This window comes from Dendropsophus ebraccatus, chromosome 1, assembly GCF_027789765.1.
Source record: "Dendropsophus ebraccatus isolate aDenEbr1 chromosome 1, aDenEbr1.pat, whole genome shotgun sequence".
In the NCBI taxonomy this organism is placed as follows: Eukaryota; Metazoa; Chordata; class Amphibia; order Anura; family Hylidae; genus Dendropsophus; species Dendropsophus ebraccatus.
The window spans coordinates 90,458,894-90,481,138 of NC_091454.1; the positions used below are offsets into that span (position 1 = coordinate 90,458,894).

Below are 22,245 nucleotides of genomic sequence, written 5' to 3' on the forward strand. Positions count from 1 at the left end.
GCCCACTCCCATATAAGGAAATAATCGCCCGCGGAAGAACAGTAACTAGGAAGCACTTTGGGACGCCATCTTTGAACATGGCAAGAAAACTAACATTCAAAACCTTGCAGTCACTCCGCTTCGTTCTATTACATATTAGTTACTGATCACTACGTGGACTTCTCTTTACAGGTACAGATAAGTCTACATACATGAACAGGACTCACTTTTAAGTTATAGTTTTCCCATATCAAAGATGGACGGCTGCTATTAGCGTGAGGAGCCACGCCCACACTCTCGTGTTTTCTGCGCCCGCCCTCTTGTCGTTAGCTGCGTCACTTCCTGTCTGAAACCGGTGTCTTGAGCGGCAGCGTGTTCTCCTCATTGTGCGCCCAGCGGTCTCAGGATGGTGAGTTCTAGGGCACACCCGCATTCTGTGCCAGCTGCCGGGCGCCCTGGGGGTTACACCTAGGGAGGGGGCAGCAGAGTGGGAGTCTGAGGGGGGGGCGCTGCCAGTCTAAGCACATGCGTGCCGAGTCTGCTCTCCTCAGGGCCTGCTACTCTGCATGCAGCCACCCTAGCTGACAGCTGCCACCCTCCAGCACATCACAGGGGCAGCCACGGGAGTGGTGGGCATGGGGCAGGGGTACACTAGTGTGTGTATATATATATATATATATATACACACACACACACAGCCATTAGTCTGCTCTGATGCAGTCATGTGACACCCACACCCCATGTTGCATTGTCTGGAGAATGGATGTCAGTTCCCTTACCTGTATATTGCACAGCAGCAATCTAAGAGGTGGATAAAATATTACTGCAGGATGGGACCACACCCTTTTCTCACCCGCACCCTATGCCAGCCTAGTGCTAGTACCCCCTACTGTAAGAGCTGTGGGGGTTATGTGACCAATCCCTGGCATTGTCTGACATGTCACCACTAAGCCTGTGATTGGCCTAGTGTACAGGCTGTCCTCCCTGCATTGGGGAGTGGCAGAGTTGTGATCGCTGTAAGGACATTAGATTGTCAGCCCTGCGGGGGACTTGGACTGATGTGAATAGTAGTAATGTTTGTAATGAGTGTTACTAGAAATCAGTGCTGTTTAAGTAACAGAAATATATATTTAGGGTCCGTTTACATGTATAGGGTGTACAGCATCATTACAAATAACTTTTATAACTTTCTAGTGTTTAAAAGTCTTCTATAAGCACAGGGACCCATTTAATGGCCACATTACAGCCATAGGTCAGCTATACATTACCTCCACCACCTCATCCAGACATGGTTCTGTTCAGCAGACAATAGTGCTGGTATTCCCAATTTATACCCTAGGATAGGGCAAAACTAAGAGATGGTTGGGGGTTATTGGGTTTCAAACCGCTGGGGTTCCCAAAATCCTTGGTGGATGGAAATACAGGTACACCACCGCTTTCTTTATTCTCTACAGAACTGCCAAAAATAGCCTGAGGGTGTGTTCACACCTACAGGATCCGCAGCAGATTTGATGGTGCGGATTTGATGCTGTGTTCAGTTATTTAATTGAAATATGCTGCGGATACGGTAAGTGTGAACGTACCCTTAGGGTATAAACACACACACCGTATACGCAGCGTATTTACTGGTGCGATACGTAGAAAAAACCCAGCAGACTACATCTAAATAACTGAACACAGCATCAAATCTGCACCGGCAGATCTGCTGCATATACGGTGTGTGTGTTTGTATCCTTAAGCTGCATTTGACTATTTCAGGCGATAGGCCAGTTTCACACATACAGTATCACAGCAGATTTCATGCTGCGAAATACACTGTGATACTGTCGTTTTCTATGGCTTTACAAGCTCACAGCTAGTGATGAGCGAGCATGCTCGTCCGATCTTGGTACTCGTTACTCGGACGAGCATCTTGTGATACTCGAGAAAATCTCATCATCCGTTTCCTGTAAGTTTGTGTCCAATTTCTCAGCCGATCAACATGCAGGAGACTTTTTGGTACATCCTGCGGTCACGTGGGACCCATAAAGGTCGATAGCAGCGATTGGTTGGCCAGATCAGATGACCCTGCCATGTAAAAATCTCTGCCGCCGAGGCTCGGCTCACATGCATGCTGGAAGAGATTAGGGACAGAGCTGCTGATTGTCAGGGAGAGCATTAGGGAGGGAATTAGCGTTCCTGTAGGCAGGGATACTAGATAGAGAACCCAACAGCCCTTGTAAGGGCTTAAAATTTGTATTTATTTTTTTTTTTTAATTACTCCAGCTGCACACTGTGGTGATCGGCTGCTGTTGTGCATACAGACCCAAAGAAGTCCTCAGTACTTTTTTTTTTTTTTGTATAGCTGCTGCTGTTGTACACTGTATTGCTGTGATTTGTAGTACAGCTGCATAGAACCTCACTGCTCATTGTCCTGTGTAACAGGGTGGCGTACACCATATACCACCACTTACACACAGACTAGATACGACAACCTTCAAAAACTAGTGTGACCAGTATCTTTTGTCATCTGCAGCCAGTCTGCAGGGTTGTTTTATTTTTTAGTGCAGCCATATCCAACCTCACTGCTCATTGTCCTGTGTAAGTGGTGGCATACACCATATAGTAGCACTTACACACAGACTATATAAGACAACCTCCAAAAACTAGTGTGACCAATTCAGGAGCCTCAGAGGTATCCATGCATGTTGCCCCTGCTGTTTCCTGTCCATTTCCGTGGTGTTTTCATCCTTTTTTGAGGTTTTCAGGCAACCTTCCCGGGGGCCGAGCTTGGGTCCCCTGCAAAAATGCTTGAGTTTCCCATTGATTTCGAAGGGGGTTTGTTACTCAAAACGAGCAGCCGAGCATCGTCAAATATTCGCCTCGAGTATCGAGCACCTGAGCATTTTAGTACTCGCAGATCACTACTCACAGCAGATTTTTCATTCCGCTGCGAGAATGTAAAGCCCCTTCCCACTTAAAGGGGTTATCCAGCGCTACGAAAACATGGCCACTTTTCCCCCTCTCTTGTCTCCAGTTAATTGTGGTTTGCAATTAAGCTCCATTTACTTCAATTGGAACTGAGTTCCAAACCCCACCCAATCTGGAGACAAGAGAGGGGAAAAAGTGGCCATGTTTTAGCGCTGGATAACCTCTTTAACCCACCACTGCCTGGTTAATACATTACCTGCCTGCACTCCTGTTTGCTTTTCAGTCTTTCAGCTCCCTGGTGTTCCACTCAGCCAATCAGTGCCAGGGCGGAGCAGTGCCAGAGCTGGATGTCAGGGGTCGGGAGCCTGAGAAGTAAGCAGGAGTGTATGTAGCGAATGAGCAACTCCATCCTGCATGTATTTATTACCATTATTATTATTTAGGGGGTTACTTGAGATAGCAAGGGCCATAGATAGGTCAAAATTTGGCAGGATGGTAATATCCCTCTACGTTTAATATAACATCAGTAATCTTAGATGAAACAACTATATGGCATTGTATTCAAGAAATGTAAGTTTTATGGGCTGTGCTGCAGCTGAGTAATTCTTTGTATGGCTGGGATCAAAGAATTTGCATCTGAACGATCATAAAAATGTCAATTGAAATAAAGTGGGTTGTCATTTGTCACTTATCCAGAGAATAGGTGATGGGTGATCACTGGAGGTCCAAGCACTGGTTCCACCATCGATCTTAAGAACAGGGGTCTAGGTCCCCATTTAAGTAATGGAGTCAAGTTTGTGCTTTTCCGCTGCATTCATAGTCTATGGAACTGCTGAAGAGAACTGGAGTATAGAAAGGGCTTGTCTGGCTTCTGACAGCTTTGGACTGGACTGCAGGGAACAATTATTGCAGTATTGCGATTAAGCCTAGAATTTTGCCAGTGTTGTACATGTTTAGTATTAATCATAGATTCTCATACCACTTACAGGCTTCCCTCTCACTTGCACCGGTGAACATCTTTAAAGCAGGAGCTGATGAAGAAAGAGCAGAGACTGCTCGCTTGGTAAGAGTTTTGTCATTTTTTACCAGCTTTGTGTATTCATTTTCATACTGCTTCATATTGTCCATGCCACATCTTTTATTTATAATACTGAATGTCATTTGTTTGAGTTTTTTTCTTTTTTTTTTTTTTTATCATTTTATTATTTTTTTCCATACAAAATTTAAGAGAAAAACATATAGAATACCAACATTAGACAGAAGGATACCATTAACAATATAATCTCTTACAATTATGACATAATACTGTTTACCCGATCTGTTTCATTCATCGAGAGAATTTAAAGGGAACCTGTCATCCCCCCGTGCCGGGGTGACAGGCTCCCGACCCCCCGCTACAGCCCTTCTATACTCGCCTGATCTCGCCGGGTCCCGCTTCTGGGTCCGGTCGGGTCACGGAGATCTCAACCGCTGCAGCCCGGCGCGCGCGCGCTGAGAGATGAGTCCAACGCTCAAAGAAAATGACGGAGAGCTAGACTCTCCTGTCATTCTCTATGAGCGTTGGGCTCATCTCTCAGCACGCGTGCCAGGCTGCAACGGCTGAGGTCTCCGTGACCCGACCGGATCCAGAAGCCGGATCCGGTGAGTATAGGGGGCTGTAGTGGGGGGTTGGGAGCATTCCCTATACACTGGATATGATGGAAATTGTAGTTTTGCAACAGCTGGAGGGCCACAGGTTCCCCGTTCTTGGGCTAAAGAATAGTTGACTGGTCTGAATTATAAAACAATGTAGGAACAGATGTTTTATCAGTTGTGCTGTATAGATAAGTTACAGGGTAAAATTGTAGTTAAATAACAGCAATCATTTAAACGACTAGCTAGAATAATGTACTGCATGAATGATCATCAACCTGATAGGAGTTATAAATGTTTGTTCTAGTCCTCCTTTATCGGGGCCATTGCAATTGGAGACTTGGTGAAGAGCACCCTGGGACCAAAAGGCATGGTAAGTGTTTACCTCTTAGACTTCAACCATAGTTAATAAGGTTGAAAAAAAATCAAGAATCCATCAAACCAAGTTCAACCTATAACTCTACTTTGTTGATCCATGGGAGGACAAAAAACATCATGGGGTAGATCTCAAACATGCACAATGCTTTCTAAATGTGGTCTTTTAACATATTGAACGAACATGATTTGTGCAGCCATGGAATGGCAACTAGGAATGGCAACAGCAGACCGCTCCTGATTTTAATCTAAGTATAGTTTGGGTAGCCCCTCCTGCCGCTCCCTGCTCGTTGTCTGTGTCTTTCATAATACTATAACCTATATTCTGTTAATTACCTTACTCACCTCCTCTACTCTTGCTACTGTAAAGCACCACCATTATTTACCTTTGTCATTCTCCTCTGTACCCGCTCCAGTTCAGCCATGTCCTCCTTATATACAGATGTCTAAAAATGTACACAGTATTTTTATATCAGACCAAAACAATTATAGTTTGGCCCATCTCTAAGTGACAAAACCCCTGTCTGCTTCTAAAGTGAAATTCATTCCTTTTAATGCAATCTTTAATCAAGAGATTACACATTATGGAAAATATGCAAAAATCATAAACAGAAGTAGACTACCACTAATAAATGCTTAAAGGGAACCAATCGCGGCTTTTACTTGTATAAAACTAAAAATCCTTCCTTATTCAGCTTCCTACAGTCAGTCCTGACATATATTTAGTTTTGCCTGCGTTGGAAAACATACTTTTATTAGGTCCCGATGCCACAGGACCTAATAAGTGTGTGTTCGCTGTATTGCTGACCAGGGCAAATCAAATGAAATATGTTAGGAATGACTGTAGGAAGCTGTTAAGGGTACCTTCATATGTACCGCATCCGCAGCGGATTTCACGCTGCAAGTTTGCAGCGGATCCATGTAGTGTGAAGGTCTATGGGTGTTACATATCTGCTGCGGATATGTAAGCCGGCCCCTTGAACCCCCCCCGCAGCCCCGGCCCAAAGCATGCATTACCTGCTCGGCGCTGCGGCCGTGCACTGATTGGCTGATAGGGAGCCGGGAGCTTCACACAGCCGCAGTGCCGAGCAGCTAATGTATGCTTGAGGCCGGGGCTGCCGGATGCGGGGCGTTAAGTGTATGGGGGTTAAAGGGGCCGGGTCACATACAGACAGCGAAATTAAAATTCTGCTGCATGTATGTGTCCCATTCAGCTTTACAGTACAGGATCCGCAGCGGATTTCGCTGAATACTCGTAGCGTGAAATCTGCTGCGGATCCGGTACGTGTGGGAGCTACCCTGAGGAAGGCTTTGTAGCTATATAAACACAAATGCAGTGATGACTAAGGGGGCACCCAATTAGTTAAACCTTGTGAAGACTTGGCAAACATTATTAGTAGAGATAAGCGAACCGGGTTCGAGTCCATCCGAACCCGATCGATCGGCATTTGATTAGTGGCGGCTGCTGAAGTTGGATAAAGCTCTAAGGTTGTCTGAAAAACATGGATACAGCCAATGACTATATCCATGTTTTCCACATAGCCTTAGGGCTTTATCCAACTTCAGCAGCCACCGCTAATCAAATGCCGAAAGTTCGGGTTCGGATGGACTTGAGCATGCTCGAGGTTCGCTCATCTCTAATTATTAGCTTATCTGCAGTCTGTCCGCCCATGTAAAAGCGCCTTTTCATGACATAGCTGCAACACACTGTGTAGAGCCAAGGATTCTGACTCCATACATCGTGTACGTCCAAGTTCTTTGGCTGTGCACCCCGCTAGTCAGCTTCTGGTGACCTATCCAAAGGACTGGGCATTAGTTAAGTTTCCCTAGAAAACCCAATTTAAATGTGTGGTGGAGAGATTGTTAATGTCTTGTTAATAAAGCATGTCTGCTCCTTTGAACAGGACAAGATCCTCCTAAGTGGTGGGAGGGACAGCACCGTTACTGTAACCAATGATGGTGCAACCATTCTAAAGTCTATTGGAATTGACAATCCTGCTGCCCAAGTATTAGTAGGTAAGTAAGAAACTGTACACAGCATTAGTCTTTGAGTCTATAATAATGTCTCAATATTTAGATCCATTAGGGAATAACAAGCTGATTGCTTGAACCACTACTGAGCATCTTGTTATCCCCGACCCTGTGGATAAGGGATACCTTCTTTAGATTGGCTTGCCTTTTTATAGTTGGGTACCTTGGAATCTTAATATGGCTGTAAGAAACAGACGATTCATGCTATTCATGACGTTACTGGTCCTAAGGTTTTTTTTCTTGTTCAATTTTTTTCTAGATATATCCAAAGTTCAGGATGATGAAGTAGGTGATGGAACGACATCAGTGACCGTGCTGGCTGCTGAGTTGCTTAGAGTAAGATTTGTATAATATGGTTCAGATTGTTGTTTTTGCTAATAATCAATGAGCCTAAGCATTTACTTTTTCCCTGTTCTGAAGATATACAATTGATCGGGGTTGCTATGACTTAGGTTAAATTACTGAAACACATACAACATGCTCATTCCATGTCATAATAAAGAGACACCCACTGGTAAAGGGAACAAATTGGGAGCAGCACACTGTAATACCCTGCTATCAGTCATCTCCCTCCAGGCATCCCCTTAGCCTCGATTCGCACGTTCCGTGTGCACTCCATGAAGCACTGACAGTGTATCCCTGTACTGCTCTGTTTCCCAGCATGGCATGATGTATTAATACCATACTAGGAGCAGGCAAACAGTTAAAATGTTTGAGCCACGAGGCTGTGTCATTACAGCTGCGCGATCATTCAGTTTCCCTGCTCCTGGCATGATACTAATACATCATGCCGTTCTGGGAAACAGTGCAGTACAGGGATACACTGTCAGTGCTTCATGGAGTGCACACGGAACGTGTGAATGCAGCCTTAAACTTCTAATTGAGCTTCCTGGACGAAGATCACTGTCTCAGCAGAGAGACTCCCACCGATCAAAAATGTCACAAGTTTTGATGATAGTGCCCATTTAACCTGTTTTGTGTTGAGCAATAAAGAAACCACCTGTAAATGTTGTCCATTGAAATATTTTTTGCGGTGGCTACACAAGGGTACTGTCAAAATGTTACTCTTGCAGCTGAATGCAATGTTAATGGTATGTTGTACTGCGTGTTTCAGGAAGCTGAACTTCTGATTGCCAAGAAGATTCATCCACAGACTATTATTTCTGGTTGGAGACAAGCTACTCAGGTTGCCAGGGAAGCACTACTTAAGTCTGCACTGGATCACGGGTGAGTTAGTGGATATATCTTATTCTCTTCACATCTAGATGCATAATACAGTTGGTATAGTAAACTTGTATGTGTGTACAGAAAACACTAAGCTTTGCTGCAATAAAAAAATATTTATGGAATTTCTGCAGATAGAGGTTTCCTTCATCATTCTCTTACGTTGAAATACTACTTTCCACAGAAATGATAAAGAGAAGTTCGAGGCTGATCTTTTGAATATTGCCAGGACCACATTGTCTTCTAAGCTCCTGACTCACCATAAAGATCATTTTGCAAAACTTGCAGTTGAAGCTGTACTGAGGCTGAAAGGGTCTGGAAACCTGGAAGCTATCCATGTCATCAAGAAGTTAGGAGGGAGTTTAACTGAGTCCTATCTGGATGAAGGTATCTCTGTAAATGGAGGATGGAGGGATTTGTGTGTTTCTAATTCTTGTTTGTTTCACCAGATTTTAGTCTGTGCATGTGTAATATCCATTGTCTGCTTTTCAGGTTTCCTGTTGGACAAGAAAATAGGAGTAAACCAACCAAAACGTATTGAAAATGCAAAAATACTTATTGCAAATACAGGAATGGACACTGACAAAATTAAGGCAAGTATTTTAATATTTTGTGCTGATTCTGTTAACCCTTTGCTATGGTTGCTGATTAATCTTATAACAAATTCTGGACCATTTAGGTTTTTGGCTCAAGGGTACGTGTGGACTCAACTGCAAAAGTGGCTGAAATTGAGTTAGCAGAGAAAGAGAAGATGAAAGAGAAAGTAGAGCGCATCCTAAAACATGGAATTAACTGTTTTATTAACAGGTAGGGGTATGCAACTGTACTTGTACTACTTGTCCTAAGTGACCTAAATGTTTTTGAGATCGCAAACCTTGCATAGTAGCATTTGTAATATATAATATATGAGCATCTAGAAAATAGGCAGGCACTTTAAATGATATCTTAAGTCACAACAAAAGAGCGCTTAAGACTATGGCAAGAACTCAGAGAAATGTAGTTAAATATTACTAGCTTTATTAGACTTGCAGATTAAAAAAACAACTGCGTAGAGACTTGTTCAAAAGGGAGTCAGCATGATACAGACCCCCCTAGTACCGAGAAAACCACTTTACAATAAAATATGGAAACGCTCATCAGACTGCATAGTTGTAAACATGAAGACGTGCAGAATGTTGCAAGACTTAATGTAAACCAATGCACATGAATAATGGGTTAGTACATACACTGCACACAATATATGACATGCCCTGAGGGTACTTGCATACAGAGGAATGTATGCAAGTACCCTATGCAGCAAGGAGTGGCGGTCCCGGCACCTAGCCCTCCCTTACACATTCTGTTAGCATCCCGCTAACTCAATCATGCGTGCCCTGTGCAGTATAAACGTTTCTAAAATTAAGAGGTTTTAATGTGTGTGGGGTTGCATCTGTGTGATCTGCCCTACACACATTTGTATGACAGGCAGCCGTTATCACACAGCTACCTGCCATTAACCCCTTAAACACTGATCTATAGCAATGATTGGGACTTGTCTTGATTACTTTTCCTGATAGGTGGAGTAGTAATACGTACCTCTTTCCTGTCTGATTATCCTCTCTATATCCTCTCATAGTCTGCTCTCAGGAAGGCTCTATGAGAAGAGCGCCGATAATACTCATCAGTGCAATTTAATGATTACAATGCAAAGAACCAACTGTGTGGGAGCCCCCACAAAACAGAAGTTTACAAACACCAGCGCTATGATAGCATTGCAGCTGTCAGGCTGGGAGTCACCCGCTTCTCTCCACAAAATAAATAAGTTACTAATAAATACTAAAGTGCCAAGAGCAAGTAAACATGTACTGTAGTACTATAAGTGCAACAATAGGTCTCATATATATTTGCACGCTTTATGTCCCTATAAATTAAATAAAAAAGAAACTATAAATAAATACTAAAGTGCCAAGCATAGATATTATGAGCTGTAGTACTTAAAAAGGCAATGATAAAACTCTTTTATAGTTGTATGCTAGATATCACTGTGAAACAGATGAAAGTACCTGTAGAAATCGTGCAGTAAAAACTTCATAGGCGTAGTAGTCCTCCAATGTTGGTGGTAATGGCAGACTGAGATCTGGTACGTTGCTCCAAGGTCCAATGATGCAGAAATGTGCAATTCTTTTCCCAAGCTGTTTGGATAGGGATGCCTCGGCCGGCGGCTAATCCCCCCCCCCAAGAAAAAAAAGAATGTTCACGGAACCGAGTGACGTCACTCTCTCCCTCTACAGATTCCCATAGAGTCTGAAAACCAACGCGTTTCAGCAAAGTAAAGCATTTGCCTTCGTCAGCAAAGTCATGCTTTACTTTGCTGAAATGCGTTGGTTTTTGAGACTCGACGGGAATCTGTAGAGGGAGAGAGTGACATCACTCGGTTCCATGAACCTTCTTTTTTTTTTCTTGGGGGGAGGGGGGGGGATTAGCCGCCGGCCGAGGCATCCCTATCCCAACAGCTTAGGAAAAGAATTGCACATTTCTGCATCATTGGACCTTGGAGCAACGTACCAGATCTCGGTCTGCCATTACCACCAACATTGGAGGACTACTACGCCTATGAAGTTTTTACTGCTCGATTTCTACAGGTACTTTCATCTGTTTCACAGTGATATCTAGCATACAACTATAAAAGAGTTTTATCATTGCCTTTTTAAGTACTACAGCTCATAATATCTATGCTTGGCACTTTTGTATTCATTTATAGTTTCTTTTTTATTTAATTTATAGGGACATACAGCGTGCAATTATATATAGAGACCTATTGTTGCACTTATAGTACTACAGTACATGTTTACTTGCGCTTGGCACTTTAGTATTTATTTGCAATTTAATGATTATTTGGTATTTGTTTGTAGAATTGTTTGTTCTGTTTAAATATTAGTTTTTAAATGTTATAAAGTGAGGAGCAACACTGGTTCAATGTGACCTAGACAACCTGGACCTTTGGTTGTGAAGAGGTTAATATAATGATTTATATTAATAGAGGGCAGTACAGCACAAGGAACACTAATTATGGAGAAATCTCTTGTAAATGCACTTTCTGACTTTGTTTTCATCAGCTTTATGAGTTAAGTTACAACAGCCAGGTGGCGCTATCTTCCATAGCATAAAAACAACTCATTCCATCTTTTTTTTTGCATTGTTCCCTTTTTTGTTTCCTATTTCAGGCAGCTGATTTATAACTACCCAGAGCAGCTGTTTGCAGCTGCAGGAGTCATGGCAATAGAACATGCAGATTTTGTTGGAGTTGAGCGTCTAGCCCTTGTTACAGGTATTTTTTTTTTTCCTTTGTTTTTTGTAGCAGAAATAAAACCTTAGCAATTAATATTTCCATGCATTTCAACTTGGCAAAAGAATTCTGTGAGAAGTTTAATTTTTCCTTTTTTATTTTAACATGCACAATTTTCAAATCAATCACAGGGAAATTATATTATATTTTTCTTAATTTGGTCCTCATGCTGTGCGTCCCATCACATAATTTATTAGTGGGGAAAGGTGTATTGATGCTCTTGCAGCAGAAACAACTCATTGCAGAAATATGTGCATTAAATCTGCTTGAAAATGTATAGATGCATCAGAACAGTTTTGATCTAAAAAATTTACTTTTACAAGTTCCTCTTTTGCTTTAGGTGGTGAGATAGCATCTACTTTTGATCATCCTGAGTTGGTAAAGCTTGGAAGCTGTAAACTTATTGAAGAAGTGATGATTGGAGAAGATAAGTTGATTCACTTCTCAGGCGTTGCCATGGGTAAGTAATTAAGTTTTTCCTCCCCTTTATGTTCATTTTCTACATTTTGTACCTGTTCAACAGAGGACAGTGATCTGTGCCGCAGTTGCGGGTCTGTATGAACGTGGCGTTCAAACAAATGTCTCCTTTCAACCAACAATACTATAAAGCATAACATAAGACATGTAGCACTCCAACCTGGGCCTGCTAAATGTAAGAATTATGTATATAAAAAATAATAGAAGAAAAAAATTTTTTTCAGTGTGGGAAAACTGCTTTTAATAGTTTTAGATTCTGTCCACAGTGATGGATTCCTAAAAATGATCAAAGCCCCATTCTCTCCATCACCGGAGGTGGCAGAGAGCAATGGGGCAATGATCGGGGACCACCCGGTGTGGTCCCGGTACAAGCGATCAGCGGTATATACTATATACCACTGTTCGCTTGTTCCAAATGCTGCCGACACTTTTTATCCCGTCCTTAAAGTCAAGTGCCCCGGATTGCCCATAACCACCCCGGATTGACTGTAAACCGCTCAGATTGCCTGTCACCACCATGATACTCCTTACCTTCTGAGCCCTGCTGTGTGCCCATACAGTGGTTTATGCCCACTTATGGGGTACTGTTAAACTCAGGAAAACCTCTGTTACAAATTTTGGGGTGCATCTTCTCCCCTGTTTCTAAAGAAATTGAGAAATTTTTAAACTAAACAAACATATTGGAAAACTTTTTTTTTTTTTTTTTTAATTTTTACGGTCTAGTTTTGAATACTTTCCTCTAATACATGTGGGGTCAAAGTGCTCACCACACCCCAAGATGTATTCTTTGAGGGGTGTACTTTCCAAAATGGGTTGACTTATGGGGGGTTCTATTCTGCTGACACTACAGGGGCACTGCAAACGCACCTGGCGCTTAGAAACTTCAGCAAAATCTGCCCTGAAAATGCTAATTAAATGCTAAATAATGCTAAATGCTAATTACCTTCTGAGCCCGGCTGTGTGCACATACAGTGGTTTATGCCCACATATGGGGTACCATTGTACTTAGGAGAACATGCGTTACAAATGTTGGGGTCTGTTTTCTCTCATGCTGTTTGTGAAAATGAGACACTTTAATCTAAACAAATAGAAATTTTCCAATAACATATTTGCCATTTTTTTTATAACCTAATGGTGAATACTTTCCTCAAGCCCCTGTAGGGTCAAAATGCTTGTTATACCCCTAGATTAATTCTTTGTGTAGTTTCCAAAATGGGGCCACTTAAGGGGGTTTCCAGTATAAAAGCCTCCTAAATGGACTTAAAAAAACTGGTCCCTAAAAAAATCAGTTTGGGAAACTTCATGAAAATTTGATAGTTTGCTGATACATTTCTAAGCCCCGTAACACACTAAAAAAGTAAAATATGTTTACCAAATTATGCCCGGATAAAAAGGACATATTGTTAATGTGACTTAGTAACTATTTTGTCATGTGACTTTCTTTTTTTAGAAGCAGACTATAGTTTGCAATTTTGCAATTTTTTTTTTTCATGATATTTTGATTATCAAAGTACGATATGTTATGAAAAAACTATCTCAGAATCGCTAGCATACATTAAAGCATCACTGAGCTGTAAGTGCATAAAGTGAGACAGGTCAGATTTTGAAAAATGAGCCTTGTCATTAATAAGGCCCAAATAGGCTTGGTCTCTAAGGGGTCTCCTTGCCGTTTTAACACTGGAATATTGATCCAGGACCCCTGCCAGGCTCAGGGATCTCCTGCACAGCCAACAATATGACAGTTGATGGGGACTACCCATTTAGCTAGTCAGTGACTGGGGTGGAACACAGCTGCAGTCACTGGTTGAGCGGGCAATCCATCAGCTGGGTTGACTTTTTCCCTCCGAATCATGACCTCATCGGAACACAGGGAAAATGCCTTCCGGCGTGGTTCCCGAAGCTTGTAATGGGGAAGAGGTAAGCAATGATTGTTTATTACGCCACCCCGCCACCTGTGGATTTGTTTCAAATCCCCAGATTTCCCCTTTAATTTCTGTTTTATACGTTATCTGTGGTGTACTACATTTGGTTTCTCTTATGTGATCTTCCAGGAGAAGCTTGCACAATTGTTCTTCGTGGTGCAACACAGCAGATTTTGGATGAAGCTGAGAGGTCCCTTCATGATGCACTTTGCGTACTAGCTCAGACTGTGAAAGACACCAGAACGGTTTATGGAGGAGGTACAGTGTTTTTGTTCCTCCTTTTGCAATCCTTTTCTTTCTCCTTTTTTTTTTTTAGCAGTGTGTTTAATTATAATGGTTGTAAACATCACTTTAGGTTGCTCTGAGATGTTGATGGCCCATGCTGTGACAGATTTAGCTAACAGAACACCAGGGAAAGAGTCTGTGGCAATGGAATCTTTTGCCAAAGCACTAAGAATGGTAAGTGAACAAACACTATAGTTAGTGGCTTCTTGTCATTGGTGTGCTAAAAGGCATTCATATTATTGATCTCGCCAAAGTAAATGTTCATATGGCATGCTGTGTATATATACAAATTGTTTTTTAATTAATAAATTTTGCTGAATAATACCATCTTGATAAATAAAACAATGAAGTTTGCCAGTGTGACCTTACCCTTTATAAAAGAAACCCCTGTCTGAGGCAAAATCGTTCTCATTGTGTTTCTTTTCCAAACCAACAAAGCACGTTGTATGTCAAAAAAGAGGGTGCACACTAAGAATCCTGTTAGATTTTACTCCTTATAGATTCTGTTTAGTTTTCACTCATTAACGATAGACAATTGTAAACAAGCCCTTTTGGGAACGACCTGAAATCATTCACCAAAATACATGGAACGATAGTCGTTAGTTACGATAGCACTTGCAAATGTTGGTACACTCTAGTCTTATGAATGTTCGTAATTACAAGCCATGTGTACATACACTGAAAGATTTGCGATCGGTTAACAATGATTTTATGGTCACGATAATCTTTGTTTAATAGGGCTCTAAGTTTGCCTAAACATTTCTCCTGTTCCCATTAGTCATTGGGAGTCAATTTTTTGTGGAAAACAATGTGTTTTACAATTTAGAAAGGCAGCGTTTCTCTTGCCCTTGTGAATGTATCCATGCAGTAACAAGTACTCGCCTGTGGCAAATAGGTCACAGAGGGTTGAGGTTTTTGATGTTGTGTTTCCCCCCCCCATAAAACTCAACGGCAATAGTGGTTTTGTTAATAACGTGACTGTTCCCCGTTTAGTGTGTCTTACAGATAAGAATCACAAAAAATAAAAATCCTAGAAATTCCCCTTTTCAAATGGCTATGCTCATTTGTGGCATTTTTGGCATATCCACAAGCTCAATTTCCATTGTGATAAAATGAAGGGTGTAAAAACACAGTACAAGCTGTCTTTCAAAAAACAACCCCATGGATAGCTCTGTAGATAAAATACAAAAGTTATGTTTGTATCTGTTCTGTACGTTTTTATTTCAAATCTATAATTGATTAGTTTAACAGGAATAGGTTTTTCCTAAAGGGGCAACTATAAGCAGGCTAGACAACACTAACCTGCTGATATGCCCCTATTGCATATCTCTTACCTTCATCCTCGCCCCACCCCTTCTAATTATCTGTGAAGGGGGGCTGGCCGGATCGGTTCTCTGGGGGCCTGTAGCCCTGTTCTCGGTGCTTCCGACTAGACGCAGTATTAAATTACAGAAACTGCGCTGAGGATGAGGGTTAAGAGGCAGTGCAAGTGCAAGATTAATCTAGCCTGCTGGTAGATTCCCTTGAAATCCTTATTCACTGGTAACTTTTCTTCTAAATGTAACAAATTTTTTTCCATCTTTTGAGCATTTGTTGAATTGTTTTTGTCCTTTAGTTATGAATGTAAAGCTTTTGTATTTTTTATCTGTTTAGCTTCCAACTATTATAGCAGACAATGCTGGCTATGACAGTGCTGATCTGGTGTCCCAGCTCAGAGCAGCTCACAGTGAAGGGAAGTCCACCTATGGACTTGGTATGTACCACCTCCTTTTTTTTTTTTTTTTTTTTTTTCTGCCAAGGACCATTTGGATACTTATAACATAATTTGTGGACTTGTAAGTGTGACGCACTTTGCAGAAGTTAGATTACAGCAATTCATGCTTGGTGGGGGGTTGTATTCCTTGCCACTTGAACAATTTATTTATTTTTTTTTTTTGCTATTTTTATTATTTATTTATTAAGCGCCCTTAATTCCAGAGGGATATACAAACAATAAAGGTAACAAACAGGAACATTACAAGATCAAAACACATTATATGAAGGCAAATGGCAGACTGGTACATGGGGAAGAGGACCCTGCCCATGAAGGCTTACAATCTATAATATATAGTGCACACTTATCACCACCATTCCTGTTGTGTCATCTCTTACATTGCAGCTGTGCTGTGTACATTTCATTATCACATCTGGGTCATATAACCCCTGATCAGCCACCATCTTGACTTTCAGATTGCCAACTGCTCCCTCTCCCCAGGGAGGCTGAACTGTTATCAAATCCATTATAACTGTGTGACAGTAGATGCGTAACCATCCTTGTGAGGAATATGGACAGCCCTGTCCCTATTCATAAATATGCAAAGTGGTTTGATGTGTGGTGTGTTTTATATGTATGGATTGCAGTGGATATGTTATAGATTGTAATTGATATTTTAGAGATGGGCCGGCCCATAGCTGATCCAAGTTAATCATATGGACTTATTGATTAGCTTGGAGTCAGGCCGTCTGTTTACCCTGTGTAAAAGACCAAAAGTCTCTCTGCATGGGGCAATAAGCGCGGAGCTGCAAAGGAGATGGTGGAGTAGATTGTGGCTAGTGTTGGATTCGCACCTCTGAGGCAGGATCACTGACTCCATGCTAGCAGGGGGTGGATGCTCTTTAAGAAAAGCAATATGAAATCTTTCATAACTTTGTCAAAATAAAAAATAGAGCCACGGAAGCCATACCATAGTGTTGGGTAGGATGAGGACATCGCAGGGAGTCCAAACATGACTGATCTATCTGTCCTCATCATTACATAAGGGGTATCTCACCTTCTGAGTGTCTGGGGCATATGATGTTTGATATGCCGGGAATCAGAACGGTGATAAATGAATTATGAAGAAGGGCTGGGGCCTGTACCGTTGATATGGCACCTGGGGAAAGTATCCTTTTTGATATGTCCAAGTGTGTTTCCTTGAGGGTTGAGGGGGATGTCTGAAGCTCTGCCCAGAGGGGCAGAGTTAGATATGTCAGGTGACGCCCCTCAGGCCAATCCTTTCAGGTCTTACATAAAAGTGAGACTTAGGGAACAAGTAATGGTCACAAAGTTGGGGATCCAATCGAATTGGATTGTGCACCACATTCTAAGCCCATATCCCCTGGGAAGGAAGAACCTATACAAACGCATCTTGTGCGAAGTATTCAAACTTTCTTATTTTATCCCTTTTTGTTTTCATTGTTTGCAGTGTCTGTATGTCTTTTGTTAACCTTCTTTTTGTAACCAAGTACTGTCCATTTTAATGCATTAAACCTAAAAGTTTGATGGTTTGTCTTGTAGCCTAAAACGAACCTAGTTAGCTCCGTGAAGAGTGCATGTGTATGACCGGTTGGCTTACTCTACCGTGTGGGTGTGTCTGCTTGCGAGTGGAACACTCTTGGGGTTCCCTGTCTCCCCAGTAACGTAATGGATAGGGTGGTGGCAGCATATTGTGTTGGGTGTGTGGAAGGCTGAGTCCGGGTGATCCTTGTTCTAATCTATGGCTTGAGTGTAGGGCCGTGAGAGATTGAGAGCGTGAAAGATCGACCCTGAGCAGTTGCACCCGAGTCTCGTGATAAAGCGAGTCCGGTGTACGCGACATACGTAACTAATGGGAGTTTGTCTCCCCTCTGTGGTCAGCTTGTATGAAACGGTCTATGCAGCCTGGTCGTATAGAAAGTTTTGGCTGAGACTGTGACCCCATTGAGAGTACAAAAACACATGTATTTTATGAGGTCACATAACCCAACTGGAGGAAAGGAGTCCAGGTATTTTCAGAGAGGATAGAACAATTAGATGAAGTTACACTAGCTGAATTACATATAATGGCTGGAGCTGTAATTACCTTATGTAATAGTAATTCAATTATTTGCCTCATTGACCTTGATGAATATTGGTATTGGTGTAAATTACTGACACACATTGTTAATGGAACACTTATTATTTTGTGTCCAGCTAAGGATGAAATAGTTGGCATTTTTAAAGGATTCTTTATATTTGAGGTTTAAATAGTATGGGAGGAAAGAAAGATATTAAGCACCAAGTTGTTAGGATTGTGTTACACTCTTTAAAAATTAATTATTGGTTTCAGCTTTTTTTGATTATTATGACCTTTTCTTTCTGCATATCAGATATGAAGAATGGCATCATAGGAGATATGGCAGAATTGGGCATCCCTGAAAGCTTCCAGGTGAAGAGGCAAGTCTTGCTGAGTGCATCTGAAGCTGCTGAAGTCATCCTGCGTGTGGACAACATTATTAAAGCTGCACCAAGGTAACTTATGGAATATATCTATTATTGTGAAAGAGCTATACAGTCCTATAAAGATTTAATTGGCTATCCACATAGTTTAGTCTTGCTCAGGCTTATGGCGAACACCACTACAGTATTACCGGAACAGGACTCGGGCAAATCACAGGGCAGCCTATCTCTTACTTGATGCAGTCAATATAGACCGCTCGATATAAAGAGTGACTAAAGGAGGGAGATCCCTCTGTCACTATCAATGCAAAACAGTGTGGGATGTGAGGGGGCTTCCCCTGTGACCATTGGCACACAACGATGGCAGTTGCTCTTGGGGTGCCTTTACACAGAGATTTGTCTGACAGATTTTTAAAACCAAACCCAGGAACGGACTATAAACAGCTTTAAATCCATTCCTTTGACGTAAAAAAAATCTGTTAGATATATCTCTGTGTAAAGGCACTAGAGATGAGCTAACCTCGAGCATGCTAGAGTCCATCCGAACCCGAACTTTTGGCATTTGATTAGCGGTGGCTGCTGAAGTTGGATAAAGCCCTAAGGCTATGTGGATAACATGGATATAGTCATTGGCTGTATCCATGTTTTCCAGACAACTTTAGAGCTTTATCCAACTTCAGCAGCCGCCACTAATCAAATGACGATCGTTCGGGTTCGAATGGACTAGAACCCGAACCCGGTTCGCTCATCTCTTAAAAGGCACCCTACCAAATGCTCACAGGGCTGCTATGGCAATAGACTGAATTATGCTGTGTAATGCTGACTGGCAATAATACTTTGGTATACTCTGTCTGCCAATACATTATGTGAGTTATATTTAAAAAAAAAAATAAAATAAATATACTTATGTTGAAGTTTAAAAACTACTGCAGAATTGCTTTTGCAATTGCAAAAAGATGAAAAGCCTCAAGAATTATAGCTCATCCTGCAAAAAACAAGCCATCATGCAGGAACACAATTTTTCATAAAAATATTTTTTTAAAAACACTATACGTATTAAAAAAAAAAAAAATTACATATACATACCTTCTATTCTAGTTGGCTATTAGTAACTTGCGTTTTGGGCAGTGTCTAATATAAGGGGAGTGAACATCCTTAGAGAAATTAAAAGCATAAATGGCTTTATGAAGAATAGGTGAATCTCCCTCCACCCATTTGACTATTGAGTGTCTTGCTACCCTCAAACCAGTGAGGTGTTTCTGCCACAGTTCTTTATCTGGGAATTTGCTTACACCATTATTGAACAAAAAATCTTATGTAAATTTTTTATTTTTAGAACATACTGCCCAGTCCTAACCTTTAAATTCTTAATGCACATGACTTTGTAAAAACACAAAGTGGATAATTAAGGGCAGAATATTTTGGTTTATTCTTTACCACCTTTATACAATAGTTACTTGCATGTAAACAGTATAAAAGCTGCATTCTGCCTCAGCAGACAAGGTTCTGTTTTGCATCAGCTATATTGGATACCTAGGGCATTATGTTCGTACTTTTTTGATGGTAACATAATATAACTTTTGACTATCCCTTCTTAGGGTGCCTTAACACCTACCGGATCCACAGCGGATCTCACTTCTGCGGATTAGAAGCGAGAACCGCTGCGGATCCGGTACCATTAATGCCTATGTTAGCACATACCCGCAGCGGGATTGACATCCCGCTGTGACTGTGCTTTAACCCCCTGGAGCCCTCAGCCCCGCCGCTCGCATTAGCCCTGCCGCCGGCATTCCCCGCATCCTCCATCCCTACCACCCGCATCCTGCAGCCTGTTGCCGAAAGCATACATTACCTGCTCGGCGGCGCGGCTTCAGTGAGGCTCCCGGCTCTGGTCCCGCTCAGCCGATCAGCGTACGGCAAAACACTGATCGGCTGAGCGGGACCCTGAGCCTCACTGCAGCCGCTCCGAGGAGCAGGTAATGTATGCTCTCGGCGACGGGCAGCGGTGCTGATAGGGGTCCGGCATGGAGGATGCGGGTGGCGGGGATGATGGGGGGCTGGGATGGAGGATGTCTGCGGGTGGCGGGGATGATGGAGGCGGGGGTAGAAGATGCCGGTGGCGGGGCTAATGCGAGCGGCGGGGCTGTGGGCGCCAGGGGGTTAAAGCACATAGTCACAGCGGGATGTCAATCCCGCTGCGAGTATGTGCTGACATAGGCATCAATGGTACTGGATCCGCAGCTGATCTCGCTGCGAATCCGCAGAAGTGAGATCTGCTACGGATCCGGTAGGTGTGAAGGCACCCTTAAGATGAATAATAGATATCTGAGTACTAAGGAGTCTTATATTAGAGCTAACAGGAAGTTCATTCCTTTTGTATTCTGTAACTGGAAAATTTCTATGTTTTAAATATTATTGGGTGTTTCTGAAGCCTATCTTTATAGCAGGTTGCAATAAAACAATCCACTCTTGAGGAGTATTAATGGGAAGCTAGTCTGGTTACAATTTAACAGTGGACATGCCCTTTAAAGGGAATGTGGATAGAGTTGTCTCTGGAATGAGTTTGCTATAGATACCACAACCTGCTAATAGTGTAAGCTATAATGCTTTTGTGACATCTATAGTGATATAATGGGCCTTTTTTTTTTCCTTTTTTTTAATATATATACCTTGACATTTCTGCCTTTTTCTTCATATAGGAAACGCGTTCCTGATCATCACCCCTGTTAAACATTTCATCTGACAGCAGACTGCACTTGGACGCATTTTGATGAACCAGGCAGAGGAATGCTGCATGATTGTCATCTTGGCACTTGAGGATTACACCCAAATTGGTGGTTTATTTATTGTAAAGGAAACTTCTTTTTCTTACCTAACATTACCATACATGTACTCTTTCAATATAGAGCACTGAAAAATAAAAATGTTCATGTGAAATTATGACTGTAAAGGTATAATAATTTTGCAAAATGAATGTAAAATTAAACCACAGATTTCTTACAGTGCTTTGTCAAAACTAGGCTTTCGTTGTCTATTTCCTCATAGTTATAGTGCCCAGAAGATAAGTAAGAAAAAAACAAAACAAAGTTTTAAGCTCAGTGGTTGCTTATCAACCAGCAGCCTTTAAACTCTGTGCCGCTCCAATCTGGGTGCTTTCTCCCAGTTTCCTATGCCCGAATGCAGATTTTCTAGGCACGCAGAGCATGGAGTTCAAATGCTGCTGGCTGGTAAGCGTTTTGCTAGTACTGTAAATTCACACATCCCTAAGGGACAACTTTTTCCAGAACTCTTTCCATGGGGGCCTGTTTTTTTTCCTGTTAACTTTAGAATATCCAGCGCTTAGTCACTGATTCATGTATATAAAACCTAAGCTCCAAATAAAAGTGCATCCAAAGGCTGTATTACATGGCATGGTAATAGAGTGTTGACCTGTCAGCTTAGGCAGGCAGCGAGCAGGGAAAGAGGAAAAAGAGAGCCTATTATAGGTACAGACAGCAAGGGGAGAGTGGTGGGAGGAGCTGCCCAAACTATCCTTAGATCGCTTGCTCTATTCACATTAGCAGCTTGCTGCTGCTACCGCTCCTATTGTACGGAAAGATGCACAGCATACTGTCACTGTAACATATTGAAAAACCATGAACTGCCGGTATCCAGCCCAAGACCATGAACAGCTGACGCCATCCCAAACTAGCTCTGACTACACAGCCCTGCTTTTAGCGGACAGTAATCTCTATTGGCCTCCCTGTATGCATGAATTTTTAGCTTGGCATGGCCAAATGTTTGTGTTTTCCATGGGGAGGGGTAAGCCACAGCCAGACACCTCGAGCACAGGCTTATCCCTCTTGTAATGAAAGAATCGGGCAGTGAAA

The 22,245-nt window shown here is 42.0% G+C and overlaps 1 protein-coding gene across 1 annotated transcript; it reads left to right on the forward strand.

Annotated features, from left to right (window-relative positions):
• Positions 1-289: 289 nt before the first annotated feature.
• Positions 290-21,392, forward strand: CCT2 (chaperonin containing TCP1 subunit 2). The gene is made up of 16 exons (XM_069975033.1): positions 290-388; positions 3,878-3,952; positions 4,829-4,894; positions 6,801-6,912; positions 7,187-7,263; positions 8,042-8,154; positions 8,336-8,538; positions 8,644-8,744; positions 8,831-8,958; positions 11,355-11,458; positions 11,817-11,936; positions 14,005-14,133; positions 14,231-14,334; positions 15,814-15,913; positions 18,307-18,448; positions 21,076-21,392. The coding sequence occupies exons 1-16, from the start codon at positions 386-388 to the stop codon at positions 21,104-21,106; spliced, it is 1,608 nt and encodes a 535-aa protein (XP_069831134.1). The 5' UTR covers positions 290-385; the 3' UTR covers positions 21,107-21,392.
• Positions 21,393-22,245: the final 853 nt, after the last annotated feature.

Bases quoted from the DNA above. Each gene is read 5' to 3' on its own strand.
- CCT2 (XM_069975033.1), top strand. The intron at 11,937-14,004 runs GTAAGTAATTAA...GTGATCTTCCAG, and splicing joins CTTCTCAGGCGTTGCCATGG to GAGAAGCTTGCACAATTGTT. The intron at 15,914-18,306 runs GTATGTACCACC...TCTGCATATCAG, and splicing joins GAAGTCCACCTATGGACTTG to ATATGAAGAATGGCATCATA.